The 16,587-nt window shown below is 37.7% G+C and overlaps 1 protein-coding gene across 1 annotated transcript in view; it reads left to right on the top strand.

The window, feature by feature from the left end:
• The window catches only part of LOC141340249 (uncharacterized), a 37,953-nt gene extending 28,383 nt beyond the window's left edge, over positions 1-9,570 (top strand). The window contains exons 2-5 of the mRNA XM_073845171.1: positions 6,900-7,659; positions 7,723-8,021; positions 8,166-8,220; positions 9,356-9,570. Of these exons, the coding sequence (XP_073701272.1) occupies positions 6,900-7,659; positions 7,723-8,021; positions 8,166-8,220; positions 9,356-9,570 (1,329 nt within the window). The remainder of the gene's footprint in view (positions 1-6,899; positions 7,660-7,722; positions 8,022-8,165; positions 8,221-9,355) is intronic.
• Positions 9,571-16,587: the final 7,017 nt, after the last annotated feature.

Genomic DNA, 16,587 nt, shown 5'->3' with positions numbered 1-16,587 from the left:
TCCTGTCACAATAATAAGAAAACAAAGAATGTGAGGGGAACAAAATATTAAAATTAATAAATATTAAAATAATTCAAATAAAAAATAACTTAACATTGACAGGGAGAGGGTTCTACATTTAAAGTGCCCCTATTATGCCTTTTCAAATATGATATTTTATGTAGTGTGTCATGTAGCTGTATGTGAACATAAACTATCTGCAAAGTTGTGACGCCGACAGTGCACTATAAATAAAGTTTTTGTCTAACAAAAAAAAGAGTCGGCTCACATTCGCCTAAACGAGTCGTCAGCAATTCGAATCTTTTTTCTGTAACGGCCACACGTCACGAGCTACACATTTGCGTAATGTCCGCCCACGTTCAATTTCGCGAACAACTTGCCCGCCCACAAACAGTAGGCCTACCATTTTCAAGTGGATTATATCATGTCAAGAAGACGCCCTGCGCTGTGACAGCCTGTGAGAGGGAATTTGTTTTATATGTCCTTCCGAAAGATGAAACTATCAAGAATGAGTGGTTAACATTAATTTTTTCAACACCTCAGCAGTCCAATGCCAATCTTGTGTTGTGTTCGCGTCATTTTACTGATGACTGCTTTTCCAATCTTGGGGAGTAACGTTACAACGCGAGATTCACCAAACACTTGGTTTTAAAAAATGGATCAGTGCCAAGTTTATTTGGACCGGCTTGCTCCTCTGAACTTCTACCTGTAAGTATGATTAATAATTGATGATTGTATTTTCTAGCGATCGTTCAAAATATGTCTTTGTGTACGTTATGGTGTGTAACAACCCTGCACATGTCTTGGTAAACGGCTAACTTGCGTTTCTGTAGTTCTGTTGTTCAGCTGTGAGTGCAATGTAGTCTAAAAAGTCTTGTGATTGATGCAGCTTGACTGTCTGTCTGCCTTATTAGTTTAAGTAATGATAATGATAAACGATGGCTTAACGCAGTGTTATGGATTGTACAGTGTTGAAGTTCACAACGTAGAGGTGTGCCCGGTTCGCTTACAAAAGCAAATTGCAAGCACTTTCCACAGTTAACATATGACACCCACTGAGAAACGTCCTGCTCCGGTCGTGCTTGCAATACAGTTTCTTGTCGATGTGACACTTCAACAGTTTCATCGTCAGACTCCGGCTCGAATTGATAGGGTAAAATCGAGGCTATCTTTTCTATGCATTAACAGGTCTCCGCAGCTGTCATTCAGTTATGCCAATGGGCGTTTCGTTTTGCGCTGTAGCGGTAGACCAATCCAAAAGGACTGCACCATCTGACCAATCACAGCGGTGAGGGCTCACGGAAAGGAGGGGTTTAGAGAGACTGATTCTTTGAACTGCTTCACACGAGTCGTTTACGAATCATTTAGAAACGGGGTAAAAATAAATCTAATTTTGGAGAAAACTAAAGTGTTTTTTGAACTTGCATACATGTAAACCTGTTTTAAGAGACTATTACAACAATATTAACTACCTTTAAAATGGCATAATAGGGGCACTTTAAGTTTAAGGCTCACTGCTACACATAATTAGCACATTGTGAAAGGAGAGCCACCCCCAGCACTCTTAACTGGCCTGGGTCTGTTTGGCTAAATCTCACTTAAAATAAGACAACTCCTTATGGAGCATTATCAAACTAAAAATATTGTACAAACTTACATTTTCTGTAAAGCTTTTGTGCAACGATTTGTATCGTAAAACAATACTTTACAAATAAACGTCAATGGAATTGAATGGTAAGTAAATCAGTTTGCAGTAATAGATAACTTGTTTATATTAAAATCACATTTTAGAACAGCCTATTAAACTGTGTGCCAATTTTAATAAAGATACTCTGTGAAAATGTAAATCACATTAACATTTGAAAATAAATTATTTAAACTATTTTTATTAAAGTTTTTTTTTTTATTCAGACAGTCAAAATCAACTTTACAAAACCCCAGTCAATGTAATCATTTACAGTCATTGACCTTTAATAAATAATAAAAAATAGCTGAAGTCTGATTTACTGTCTTTATGTTCTGGGGAGAAATGTAGTAAGATGAATACATTGTTATTAGGATTCAGTTAATAGTTAAATCTCTCTTCTTGGTTGAGAATATCACAAATGTTATGATGTAAAAAATTTGACTTTTGATAGATCTACAGTTGATCCATTCAATTTATTCTAGGTATAGATACAGCTGTATCTTTTTATTGTTTTTAATGTAAAATTATATTGATTTTAGCGATCAACACTTTTATTTTGGTGTGGGGGTGTGACGTCATAAGGCTGCTGCGCGCTCCTGCATCTGGGATTCAAACTGAGAAAGGTGTGTGCTTTTAACAATTTAAAGTGTCTAAATCAGTACAACTTGTTTAGATAATTGCATATACAACTCTGAAATTAATTGTTAGCCACTGTAATGCTTTATTTAGTGACACTGTAGTCCCTATAGGCTATAGTGAATATTTATTCCTAAAGTACTCCGACATTGAGAAACTTTGCAGTTGTGTTGATAGAAACGGATCTTTTCGAAATTCCGAGTCAACTGAATCAATCGATTCACAAAATGAATCACTGATTTGAATCACTCGAATCGCCGCTCACTGACGACATCTGCTGCTCAAAACACTGGAAATGCAACGACAACAACAAACACGTGTAATGACAACGTCTACAGACAATTGCTAAATACTAAATAGCAATCTAAATACAAATGTGAACCTTGAGTATTTGTGTTCTTTTAAGTCCATTAACACTCACTCTGACTGACTCCCTTACAAGTGTGCTGACTACTAAACTAGGGAGCCCAGAGATTTAGTTTACATTTATTTTTATTTCTACCAAACCCACAGAAAAACTGCTGAAGCAGCTGAAATCCACGTGACACTATTATAAAGATGGAGTTTATTAAAGAGGAGAGTGAAGACCTCAAGATTGAAGAAACATTCAGAGTCAAACATGAAGATACTGAGGAACAAACAGGTTGGTTTTCATCCTAAAAGTCACTCATTTGATCCCTATTAAAATGTCCAGCTCTACAGAAAAAAAAAGTTATTTAGTGTAACATTAAACAGTACCTGCTTCAGATTAGAAAACAATAAAACAGGGTCTGACAAAAAAAAAAAAAATTTAGCAAACAACTTTAATCTTTAACTTGACATTTGTTTTAAATTGTGTTTTTGTTTCTTGCTATCTTTAAAAGTTTGATATTAAAATGTAAATAGCAGTGAATGTTCATTACAACAAGCAATAAATAATGACCAGCACCAGCCTATTTATAAAATAAACATTTCTCCTGTTTGAGTCACTGCATGCTGTTTATCTTTGTTCTTTATTTAAAGATATTTGGTAGCAAATAATAGTCAGTGACCACTAGCTTTATATTGAACTGCAGAAAAAACAAAATTTTATTTGAGAGAGACATAAACTGTTGATCAAACACCTAACTAGTGCACTAAAGTGACTTTTTTTGTGCATCTGTTGTGACTTTTACACTTTTTGTCATCCTCAGTATTACTAAAGGCGGTACGAGCTTGCATGCGATTTATTATTTTTTGGTTATCAGAGGAAATCGTCTCTTCTTGTATGGTCTGGGCTTGTATGGTGTGTGAGAAATTACGAGACGAGCAGAGTGCCATACGAACACTTCCCGTTCCCCACGATCATTTTTAAACATGTCAAAAAACTTTGTGAGCTGTCGGATTGAAAGAGAATTTGGACTATGGAGAAAGAGGATAAACTTGCTGAACTCTGGCACTAACAGCGAGCGCTGTATGATGTATCGAGCAGCATTTATCACGACAGGGTCATGACATTTTACAGCTGTCACCTATTGTTTGCTACAGTTATCGCTAGCTGTAGTTTTTTCTCAAGCCATTGCTGCCATGAAGAAAACGATCTCCTCCTCAGAGTCCATGTTTTTGGCGCGGAACTTCTGGAATGTGATTTCCTCGGAAATCGTCAGGTTTTAAAATCTTGCCGTGTACCACTGCGTCCGTCACTCATGACGTGTGCGTGGCCATATGGTCTTCTGACCGTCTGAATTCGCACTGTGTATGGCTGTCTTAATGTAAGTAGTGGCCTAATGGTTGGACTTGTAACACAAAGATTAATTGTGGAAAAATAACTGTACATTCCTCAATCATGATCTAGATGGGTGGAGGTTTTTGGTCATTGTTCTTTTTGCTTCTTAAGTTTGTAAATATAGTTGTGTAGTCTTGTCAGGGTGTGAAGAACTATAGAGTATGATCAGCTATAGTTACAATGTGATTCTTTCAAGGGAATCATATGCAACAAGAAAAGCGGAGGAGTGAATACTGAGTGTCAGTGGTCAGATGGACACGAACTAAACGGTGTTAACTATCCCACAAATGCCAACATCATTTTCAAGCTCTTTAAAGCAACACTAAGCTACTTTTCCCTCAAAGCTCCCTCTACAGGTTGGAGGTGGAATTGTCAACACCAAAGAGTTGTTTTTACCTTGAAATAATGTTTTCGAACTCGTGTCAGTGGTTCATCAACTCATAACAGGGTGAAACGGCACCTTCGTATTCGCTTTGCGACCCTCTATCGGCCATAACAGCACTATGTAAGTTTGGGTCGACGGGTCGCGGTTTTGTAGTTCAAATGAGACTACAAATGCGACTTGCTTCACGGCAGGCTTCACAAAAGCTTTTCATACTTTTATAAAGTCATACAACACACTCTGCCTTGTCACTGGACATCGTAATTTCCAAAGCCGGTCCTGGATAGCCTCCAAACAAATAACGTGCATGTGACGCAACGGTAGGCTTAGTAGTTTACGACAGCGGTAATGGACAATTCCACTTCCAACCTGTAGAGGGAGCGTTGAGGGAAAAGTTACTTAGTGTTGCTTTAAGGAAAAGTTTTGGTTTCTGAGAAATCTAATAGCACTAGAATACAAAATGCAACTTTAATAAGCTCAATATCTGTGCTGTGATGGGAGTTAAAGAGGACCTGTTATGCCACTTTTTCTCAAGAAGTCTCAGTCTTTTGAATTGAATAAAGTCAGCATCACATTTGCAATCGTGCTAATATTCAGGAAAACAGCACTCTTCTTCTTTAAGAGTTGTTTAAACAAACTATATGTTGTAAATTAACAACAAGAACAGTGTGGCTTACTTCAAGACGCTTTTTCAAGATTAAATTGTGTCTTAAAGCCGATCGGAGAGACAAGTTTAGTTGCAATTTAATTGGACTATGATGTTACATGATTTTGTATTTGTATTTCCATAATGCTTGGCTTTCTGATTTCCTCCTGGGAGTCCTGACTAGCAGTGCAGGTTAATTGAATAGTTACTCATATTTTGTATTATACATAATGATGTTACATGTACTGAGTTACTTTTGTGGGTTTGATTACAAAATATTTCTTACTTGAATGCTGCTTTTAAATTCTGCAGCGTGAAGATAAACATGGCAGATTATGTTTTTTTTTTTTTTAAAGGAGCTGGTGTTTTTTTTAATAATTATATGGTAGTTGTGACAAAAGCACAACAATATATATGTTACAAATAACGTTTTTAATTATGGCAATAATTACTGGCTAAAATTGGAAGGAAATGCGTTTAATAGAGACAGATCAGTAGCAGTATTTGTCTCAATGAGACTGGTCTCCATTAACAATAGGCTACTTGGTAGGCTTGCCACGATAGACGGTGTTGACGGTGTTACCGGTTTTAAGACGCAACACCGGTGACATCACTTTTCCACCTTGACACCGTCTCCACATTTTTTTTTTTTAAATATTCGTTTTTTTTTTTTTTTTTATTAAACATTGATTTGAATTGAATTGAATTGAAAATATCATTCTAAATAATTTACTTAAGACGAGAGCATGCGCTATAATTAAAAACTGAACATAGCTACAATGCATCATATTTCATTTATCAGGTGAGGAGTTCACGAGTTCGCGCTTAAATATAATAAACAGCGTAAAAGTTAGGCGTGTTTGGCGTGCTTTTCGGGAGAGGGCTCCGAGCTCGGCATTCAGCCCGAACCCAATAAGCGCTCCCCCGAGCTGAAGGTGAGGAGACGGGGGGTGGGGGTTGGAGGGATGCTGAAAACAAGAGATGGTGAAGGTAAGACTGCTTAAAGGGATTCTCTTGTAGTGCTTGGATAGGGAGCGTAATTGCTGATGGTGAAATGGCCGTGTTAATTATCTGTGCGAGCTCCTCCCGAAAATCCCGAAATAAAACACCACAACGAGAGGAGTTGAATTTACAGAAAGAGAATGGCGGACGATTTAGTGTTAAAAAGCAATGCAAAAGCATTTTTTTTTTTTTTTTTTTTTGTAGTTTCGTTGTCGTCCATTAAAACAATTGACGCCGGATTGCCAATTCCCGCAAAACTGAAAGTGAAAGTATAATAGGCAAGCATTTTTATGCTATTTCAAAGCAGAAAAAAAAAGAGGAAAAAAGCAAACTCCCACCCCCACGGTGATACCGGTATTACCGGTGTTGTCACATGCCGATTAACCGGTGGGGAAATTTCCTCATCGTCACAACCCTACTACTTGGTGAAAAGATGCCAATAAGCCACATATTTTAAATGTACAATCTTTATGTTGTTTCACATTAATTTGGAGATTTAATATGGAATTGTTTATTGTCAAATAGTTAGTTTTTAATTAATTGACAGCACTAGTCTAAGTGTTTTGATGTTGCTTTGTGCCATTAAACTGCTGTTAACTTACATTTTTCTTATTTGACCTCAGACCTGATGGCACTGAAAGAGGAGAGTCAAGAACTCAATGAAACAGAAGAGAAAGATCAAAATGAGAAACATGATTTCAAAACTGAAGAAAAATCAATTAGTTGCTCACAGAACAAAAAGACTTCCTCACCAGAAAAAAAAATAAAAACACAAACTACAAATCTAAATTCTAACCTTAAGAGACCTTACAGCTGCCAACAGTGTGGGAAGAGTTTTTCACGAAATGGAGATCTTAAGACTCATATGAAAGTTCACATTGAAAAGAAGCCGGTAACATGCCCTCAGTGTGGAAAGAGTTTTACAAAGAAAAAATACCTTGATGTCCACATGAAAACTCACACCGGAGAGAAGCCTTTTGACTGCCCTCAGTGTGAAAAGAGATTTACGCAGAAAAAAAACCTTATTGTCCACATGAGAGTTCACACTGGAGAGAAGCCTTGCATCTGCCAACAGTGTGGGAAGAGTTTCACATGTAATAGAAAACTTAAGACTCACCTAAAATATCACACTGGAGAGAATCCATTCCAATGTGATCAATGTGGAAAGAGTTTTACTCTGAAAAGTCAACTTAATATCCACATGAGAATTCATACTGGAGAGCGACCTTTCATCTGCAAACTCTGTGGCAAAAGTTTCACACGAAATTCTGTTCTTGAGGCTCACATTAAAATTCACACCGAAACAAAGGCGTTCGTATGTCCTCAGTGTGGAAAGAGTTTTACACAGAAAAGTACACTTACCGTCCACATGAGAATTCACACTGGAGAGAAGCCCTTCATCTGCCCTCAGTGTGGAAAGAGTTTCACGTATAAAGGAAACCTCAAGGCTCACATAAGAAGTCACACTGGAGAGAGTCCATTTAAATGTGATCAATGTGGGAAGAGTTTCAGGCACTGCGCAAACCTTATTAATCACACGAGGATTCACTCAAGAAAGAAGAGTTTTAAATGTCATCAGTGCAAAAAGAGTTTCACTGAGAGGGAACATCTTAAGACTCATGTAGTAACTCACATGGGAGAAAAGCCTTTCATGTGTCATCACTGTGGAAAGAGTTGTTCAAGAGAAGGAAACCTCAGGGTTCACTTGAGCATTCACACTGGAGAGAAACCTTACATCTGTGAACAGTGTGGAAAGAGTTTCAATGCTAAAGTAAACCTTAAGATTCACATGAGAGTTCACACTGGAGAGAAACCATACAAGTGTCTTCAGTGTGAGAAGAGTTTCACATGTCTAAGCAGCATTAAACGTCATTCGCAAACTCATTCTGGAAACAAACTCACATTTTCTTCAATGCAAGAAGAGGTTTAGAAAAAGGAGCAATTTCTACAATCATTCACACACTCATTTTGAAATACATTAAATTGTAGTCAAAGTACTAAAACATTGTTTTTCATCACATTTACAGAACAATCATGCAAATGTAAGACTCTGTGTTCTTTGTTCAAGAGTGAACTGAGAAAAAAGCTGTGTGAAATCAAGGCTGTTCACACTGGAGATGAATGTGGGCTACATCTGATCACCTTCATGCATCCTTCACCTTTTTGTTTTTGCACTTCGGAGGCCATACCAGACCATTTGCTTTATTGCAGTTTCAAATATTGAGTGATTACAGTAGATTCCCTCAAATTGTGATTATGAAAAGTTTTGTCACTGAATTCCATGTGTTGATTTATTTTAATCAAAATATTAATAAAACTTTTACCTTCCTGGGAAAAGCAACAATAAACTGAACAAAATCACTTGTTCCCATTGATTTTAAGTTTATTTTAGTGTATTGTTTGGTTAATCTCAATTTAATGTTGTAATATGTTTATGGACTTAATCAGGAGAAGCATGGAAATATTATTCTAGTTTTGTGCAGGTCTTTTTTAAATCTGCAGTTCATTCTTTGTTGTGCTTTCAGTAGCCTGTATATACAGTAGATATACGTACTGTTTACATTCATATATATTTGCTACAATAAACAATCATAAGCAGTGGGCCTTCATTCATTCTCTTGTTAATTATATATTAAAGATAGTATTTTTTGTATTATTAAATAGATGTATTCAGCAGTAACACATTTTCATTCACCTCTATTAATGCACAAATAGCTTCTCATCAACCCATTATATTTATTTTCTGTTACCTACCAGCCAAGCTACATTTGACAACTCATAACTTTTAACACATACTTTAAACACTTCATGGAATTCTCATTTGCACAGCATTTTTTCTGTTGCCAAATTACACTGGTCGGTCATTTTTAACTGTACACTGTTCACAAAGTGGGGAAAACCCTTCACTCTTTGCACTTCCAAAGTCACACACAGCACTTTAAGCCTTTTTTAGCCTTATATCACTTTTACCTTGATAGTGTCCCGACTGTGTGTATGCAATGAGATGAGAATTAAACAATAGTTTTTTTTTTTTAATAAAATCCACAAAGGGTAATCCAGACAAGTAAGGAGGGGAACATACATCCAACACCGGTCAAAAAGGAAGGGTCAAGCAGAACTTATATGAAATTCAGGTGCAGCAGGAAACAATTAACTAAACATGACTAAACAAGGAATCTTGAACCAAACAGAAACAAAGACGGGAAAATCAAGGCAAAATCTGTCTATAATTGTGACATAACTCCCCCCTCCTGGAAGGTGCGTCTCGCGCCATAACAATCAACCAGGGAGGGGGATTGGCCCCCTGGAGGCTGGTAACTGAGGGAGACGTAGAAGCCTCCAGGGCGAATCAAAGAGCTTGGAGAGCCATGGTGGATCAGGGAGCTCGAGGGGCAATAGCTGTACAGACAGTTCAGGGAGCCATTGTTGATCAGGAAGTTCGGAAAGCCATGGCAGACTGGAGAACTCGGTGATCCATGGCAGAGCGGACAGTTCAGGAGGCCATGGTGGAGCAGACAGTTTAGAAAAAGTCATGCAAATTCTATTATAAATCAAACCATAAAGAAAAATGTATCAAATTTTTTATTACTTTATTGAAAATGAAGAAAAATAAATATTTAACTGTTCAAAAATAGTAGTGTCTGCATTTTACTTTATAAAGTCAAACATTTACTGTATAAACTGAACAAATCTTGTAGATTTGTAGTCGATCATCTTCTGGCACCTGTGAACAGGTATTCCAGCGCAGAACAATTGTGTTACACACTACAATTCCGATTGCATTTCTTGGTTTCGCTTCAGAAAACACATACATATAACAATTAAACCTAAATATAAAAAAAACTCACATTAAAGCATTTATATAAAGTCAGAAATCGTGATTGCTCTGAGACTTCCCTTCATCGCCGGGTCCTTTGAATCATCCTGACTGTGCCTTACAGCGCTCCTGTTCACACTGCCTCCGATAATCTACTGTCCGTCTTGCCCACTCCATTCCAGGATGTCAAAAATGTTTTCATGTTGCAAAAAGTACAAATGTTCGGTGTACGCGCCGTTAATTTACATGTACACATATGGCCGTAAGGAAAACAAACAATGCATTATCACATGCCCAGCAAAATGCAAATCAGTGTAGTGGTAACTGGAGAAGTGGGTATACGCTTCATTTGTGAATTTTGTTTTGAACTTTCTATTTGAACGCATTCGTTCACTGGATCCTTGGACTGAAATGTTTACAGGGGCTCATTGTTTTTAAAAAATTTCAAGGTACTGTTTTCATTATTATGTACTGATTCAAATGACTGGTGTGCGGGCGCAGGAGCATTAGGCTCAGTTATCAAATACATTTCAAAGCAAGCCGGCACCACGGTCCTGACTGCATCATCGCTGTCTTTACTGGATGTTTTTAACGAATATTTACATTTATTCACACATGACTGGATGTGGTGGACTGCCATGATTTTGGCTAATGCAGGACACTACAGAATAATGCGCATCAGAGGGGATTTAAAAAGGGTATACGCAAAGCAGCCTGATTAAGAAGTAGGTATACCTGCGTATTCTACCACAGCCGGACACACAGACCACGCCCTCTGAAGACACACACACACACACACACGTTCACAATCACCTGACTATTGATATCACCTGATTGCACTTACCACACCACTATAAATACCTGGACTGTTCATTCAGCTAGCATCTGGTCTACAGATCACAACCTTCGCTATCGCTGATCTCCATGACTGCTTTCAACTCTGTGTTTCTCCATCGATTCCGTAGGATCTGCTTACCTGTGCATGTGAACTTAAGAATACTCAACTCAAAACCTGCTACATACTACTTACCATTCTGTCAATAAACTTACCGTTGCTGTTTTATACTTACCTCCGTCTCTGCCTCCATATATATTGTGACAGAAGACCAGATCCACAACATTATGAACAACGAAGAAGCATCCGCACCAGACCCACTCGCCGAACTCATCAACGGTTTCAAGGCGGCACTCACACCAATAGCCTTTTTCATATCTCTACTCACCGGTAAAGCTCTTTAGTGGGCTAAAGCTATATGGAATACCGGCAACCCCAAAATTCAGTCATTTGAACAATTTACCAGTCATTTCTCTGAAGTCTTTAGTACAACCCCAGAAACTCTCACCATATCCGCTGTTCCGGTTACGACAAGGTTCTTCTTCAATCCATGATAACACTCTTCACTTCCATACACTGGTGGCGGCTAGCGGCTGGAACGAGATTTCACTGCTGGGAGCATATCGACACGGTCTCCACCCAGAACTGCATGCTGCTATGGCCTTATATGATGATTCCGTCGGGTTGGAGAATTTCCTACAGAGAACAACCAGGATTTCTCAACGCCTAGCCGCCTACCAGCCCTCAGAAATCGCTCCTCAGTCCGATACGGTGGCAGCTTGCTCTCCAGTACCAGAACCCTTGCAAGTCGATTCAACATGCTTATCCTGGTCATTTTCACTGTTTCACTGGTCAATTTTTAACAGCTGAGGGGCGTTGTTAGGAAAGACGTGATGCGAAACCCCCTTAAGCTGTTATAAATTCACTGTAAACCATGGCTTCACGGGGCTTTTGACTTTTATAAAATGGTTATTCCTACACAGTAAGGTTTCACAAAAAAATAAAGTGTAGTAATATGAATATTCATTTTAGAATTAATTTTAAAGTTCATTCACTTTATTCTTCACCGAAGCAATGTAGTTCCTCAGAAGCGGTTGTGGGTGCAAGAAAGTGGTTGCAGAGCAACACACAAATGTAAATAAAGGCGTATATTTGTAGAGTTATGTAGCCTGGCTAACGCCAAACCACGTCATGACAAGTTCGTCATGATTCGTGGTCTGGAAACCACTTGTTCATTTTCTCGTATTTGAGGCGTGGTTTACGAATGCCCAGAGCCGTTTATTGGGCGATACGAATGTCTATCAAATACGCCTGTGCGTAGCTCATAGCCAATCGTTTCAATTATACCGGATGACTTGCGTTCTAATCTACTTAGAATATAAGTCTGAATCGAAAGACAACTTCGCATCTGCTGCCATGCTGGATCCATATTTATAAACAAACTGCTTCGGTGAGTCGCATAGAACTTCTCCCTCCCCGTTCTGTGATTAGTTCCCTATATGAGGTGAAAATTAGGTCCATGGTTCCCAGACTAGCAGTGTGAATAAAATCGCGCTGTGCGCAAGGCAGTATGGGGAAACCCAGGCTAAGAGTTATGCTGCATTTCAGGCAAGTTTTTGAGCCCATAAATCACGACTTCAAACCACGACTCATGACTTTGTAGCGTTCCAGGCAAGTCATGCCAAACTGCCTTATTAATACATTATTATTCATTGGGTAACGTATATATAATAAATGTATAATAAAGTAATTTATATCAAATATCGTGAAGCTCTGTTTGCTGATGCTTGGCCCAACATTTCCTAAAATATAATCAAACTGGTCCTTGTCCACTCGGAAATAGGCTTTGAACCTTCCGTTTTCTAGACTCTAGGCGGAGCTCCTGGATCAGCTGGTGAAATTTCTGATGTTTTTTAAGTTTTTGAAGAATTGGGTGCACTCTAACACTACGGTTATTTTTATTTTTTTTCATCTTACAGATGCTGTGGTGTGTTCGCATGCAACATAGGTTGCCACAGGTAAAGGTGATGCACCCCTGTATGGATTTCTAACAATTAGCTCATAAACATAGTATGGTGGACTTTCAGCAGGTTTTTTTTATTACACTCCCTGTCGCATCCAAGTACACTATTTCATTCTTACACCTTTTGTAGAAGACAGAAAGTGTCTTATTTGACCACAGGATAACTCCTTTGGGGTGCATCATTACTTTCTGCAGGACATCTTTGTCTGTGCCACGCTGTTTGTCAAAGAGTGCTTTTAAACTTAGAAGCTCATCAGGATGAGATCGGGCTTTTTTCCTTTCACTCCCTGAGATGTTTTTAGCACGTTTGCAGTTGGGGCATCATCCCTGCACCCTGAATCGATGACCACTGGTTTAATCTTTTGCATGGACTCCAAATAAAAACTCAGTGGTAATTTGGTTTGTAGGACTTCTTCAGTTGCCTGTTGTGCAGCTGCACGCACTGGCCTTCTTTGCAGTTGTTTGCTGTTGTGGCAAATATCGCCTCCAGCGAAAACCACTGCTGCTTTTAGGGAGCTCTCATCAGCAACTTCCACTTTTACTTCCACTGGGCAGTGTTCAAAACGACAGTACCCCTCACATGTAAAAAATGGAGCCTGTGACTGTGACCCCAGGGTTTTCACCCTTTGTCGCTTAAAAGCAAAGCTGCAGTATGGATGAATTGATTTGATTCCACTGGCAATTACATTTGTCCATTGGAGTCCTTGAAAAAGTATGCCTTTCTGGTGTTGTCTTAGCACTTGCCAGACTTTGCTTTCAATAAAAAAGAAACATGGCTGACGTGGCAAAGAACATGTGAAGAATCTAATTTCTTCCTCACTGCTCTGTGCAGAGATGCATGGTGATTTATTTTTGTCTATATCCTTGTCAGGTGTCTGGAATACATAAAAAGAAAAACATTTACAGATTAGTAGATATAGGCTACATGTTTGTAATATCTTAACCCTACACCTGTCGTGGAATTTCCTTTACTCACAGCTATACTTTACTTTATGTCTTTACCTTTTCCCTGTTTATTAGGTGTCATTCTATATATTAATATCACAAATGTCTTGTAACAGCATAACTCCACAAATTAAAAATTTAATTAATGCAAGTTGGAACATTAAGGCCTCCGTGGACAGAGATAAGTAACTGGCTATGTGTTAAAAAGGTAAATGAAAGTTCCCAGTGAATGCTAACACAGGCTACATTGCAGTAATTATATTCAAACAAGAAAGATTTTTTTTTTCTCCAGTAGCCATGAAAACATTATTTTACAAAATATTCCCTATATGCAATGGATTAATGGCTTGCTCCAAACAAGCTGACATTTTTGCTTAATTGCCTTTTGTATTCTCATTTTGTTATTTGTTACATTTAATAGAACAAGTATGGTTAAACTTTTCACGTACTGAAGCACAATTTGATTCCAAGTTATCTGTCACAGGACAGGAGACTGCATCACTGTCAGCCTTTGTGTCCTGCACAACCTGGAAAGAAAGAGAGGGTGGGGTCATTTCTGAAACAAAGTCTGTGTTACACACCAAATGGCAAGCAAATTGAAGATAAAAAGTCACCAGATTCAAAGATGGACATTCAAGCTCTTCTTTACGGCATGGAGACAAATGACCGTCCTAAGTATTTGAAAATTGTTTGAAAAAAAAAAAAAAATCAGTAAATATCTTGTTTCCCCAAAAATGTTAAGAATTGCACAGGCAATACCATTTACATTTGGCATTAATGGTTCAACATAATGATATGAGAAGCAAAATGCCAGAAAACAAACAAAAAAGATACTCACATTGGAATCAAAAGCTATGATAATATCAGCTAACAAATATTACAATCATTGGTGAATGCAAATATTACTTCATTAAATATAACCTTGATAGTTCTGGTGAATTGGAGTGTTTGTAATTATTTGAAGAATATCAGAAGTAAAATGCATGTCAAATGAATTAATTTGTATAGTTCACGTTAATCTGTTACCTAGCAATAGCTTAAATTTTTAATGTCAGTAACAATTGTAAACCAAAGAAGGACAGTTTGTAGAGACACTATCCAATCTATAAAATGGATAAATTTCCTTGAATTGAAGTAGGCATCCCTGAACAATTTTCTGGCGATTTTTCAATGTATTCGGCACTTGCAACTCTTTACAGACACTGCTCCAAAACCCAGAGTTTTAAAAGTTTCCATCCCTTTGTAAAGAAATAAATAAATAAAAAATGCTGGAAAACACTATGCTTTAGGGCAATATATCATGATCCATCAGAAAAGGAGGTTTCATGAATATGTTACATGCAGGTATAATAAAATAATTTCACACAGGGAAATGCAACGTTTGTAGAGTATTATGTGAATTTACTGTAACACTTGCCTTTCCAAATGTTTTGAAAGTGCTGACTCTGAAAAATAGACTGAGAATTAATCTGAGCAATATCCATAAGGCACTGCATCTCACATAAGTCTCACAAAAACCCTGCTCTACATATCTCTCTCCAATTGCCTGTCACCTAAAATGTCAAAGTGAGTATGATTTATACAAGAACAATGATATACATTTCGACAAGACTATCAAAAGCTGTATTAGAAAAAATTAAACCTGTATATTCTAAATATTCTGTAATCATTCTGTGAGTATAGATATTTAAAATGTTTTGGATTATGTAGTTTCATATCTTCTGAATAGCTACTAAAACTGTGCAAAATTGGCTTTGTATCAAACTGCAGAAATCACAGCAGCCTGTCTTTGTCCTATTTGTACAATTCACCTGTGTATCATGCTACAGCATTTTAGAGTGTTTGGTTGATTGGATGCTCAGCTGTTTTTCATCCTGGCATTCAAAACAGGATAAAACCTGCACAAGCAATGAATACCTTTAAAAAAAGATGAATAATAATTTTAAAAACAAGACCATGTAAATCTGCATATTCTTTCAACAATAAACCTACAGCCTACATTTGCAAGTAGATAAAGAAATAAATCATAAATGATTTGGAGATATCGAAAAGTACATTTGGCTCTCCCTTCTAACTTTATTAATTATTTCTTGTTTTTGTAGGCTCTGTAGCAGATTAAGCAGGACTCACCAATGTTGAAGCTTTCTCTTCGTTTTGAAGTGTTGTGGCAGTCTGGTAATCAAGTAGCCTACCTTCAAGCTTTTGCACTGTAAAATATCTAACTTGCAAACAGTTTGAATAATTTTAATCTATTCGTTAAGTGGACAATAAAACTGAAAAAAAAAAAGTTGACTTGAAGGTTGTTTCAGCGATTTCAAGCCTGAAATATAAACGCTTCCCTGCTCTCTTGTGCCCTCCTCTCTTCAGCCTTTCTCTGCTGCCTCATGTCCTTCCTGATGAGGTCTAACAGCTCCTGGTCACTGTCCCTTCTCCTCTTCTTGACTGCTGGCTGCCTATCTCCTTCCCTCTCTTCTTCATCTCTCTTCCATAGGGATGGAGGCAATAAGGACAGGGGGGCAAATTGATAGCCTTTGTCCAAAAACCTCATCCATTTGGACAAACCAGGGGCAAGTAGCAGCAGTGGGCTTCCCACTCACTCCCTCTCCTGACCCTGGAAACTTGCATTCCTAAACACAAGTAAAAATCTAAACTGTTACTAACAAAAATATTATTTTCTATATATGGACATACTTTATATTTCTTTTTTAAATTGTCCCACTTTTTCTTTGCTTGGGCTGGTGTCACTTTACAAGACTTCTTCTCCAGAACTATCCTCATGTAGGAGAAAAAGAGAAAAATATTGTAATTGTGCTAATCACAGATATCAAAACGACAATTGTGGAACAATACTGTACAGTATTATTCTACGA

The sequence above is a fragment of the Garra rufa genome, chromosome 8, assembly GCF_049309525.1.
Source record: "Garra rufa chromosome 8, GarRuf1.0, whole genome shotgun sequence".
NCBI lineage: Eukaryota > Metazoa > Chordata > Actinopteri > Cypriniformes > Cyprinidae > Garra > Garra rufa.
Note: the sequence above shows the minus strand (reverse complement) of the source record. Positions and strands in the feature narration are given on the sequence as shown.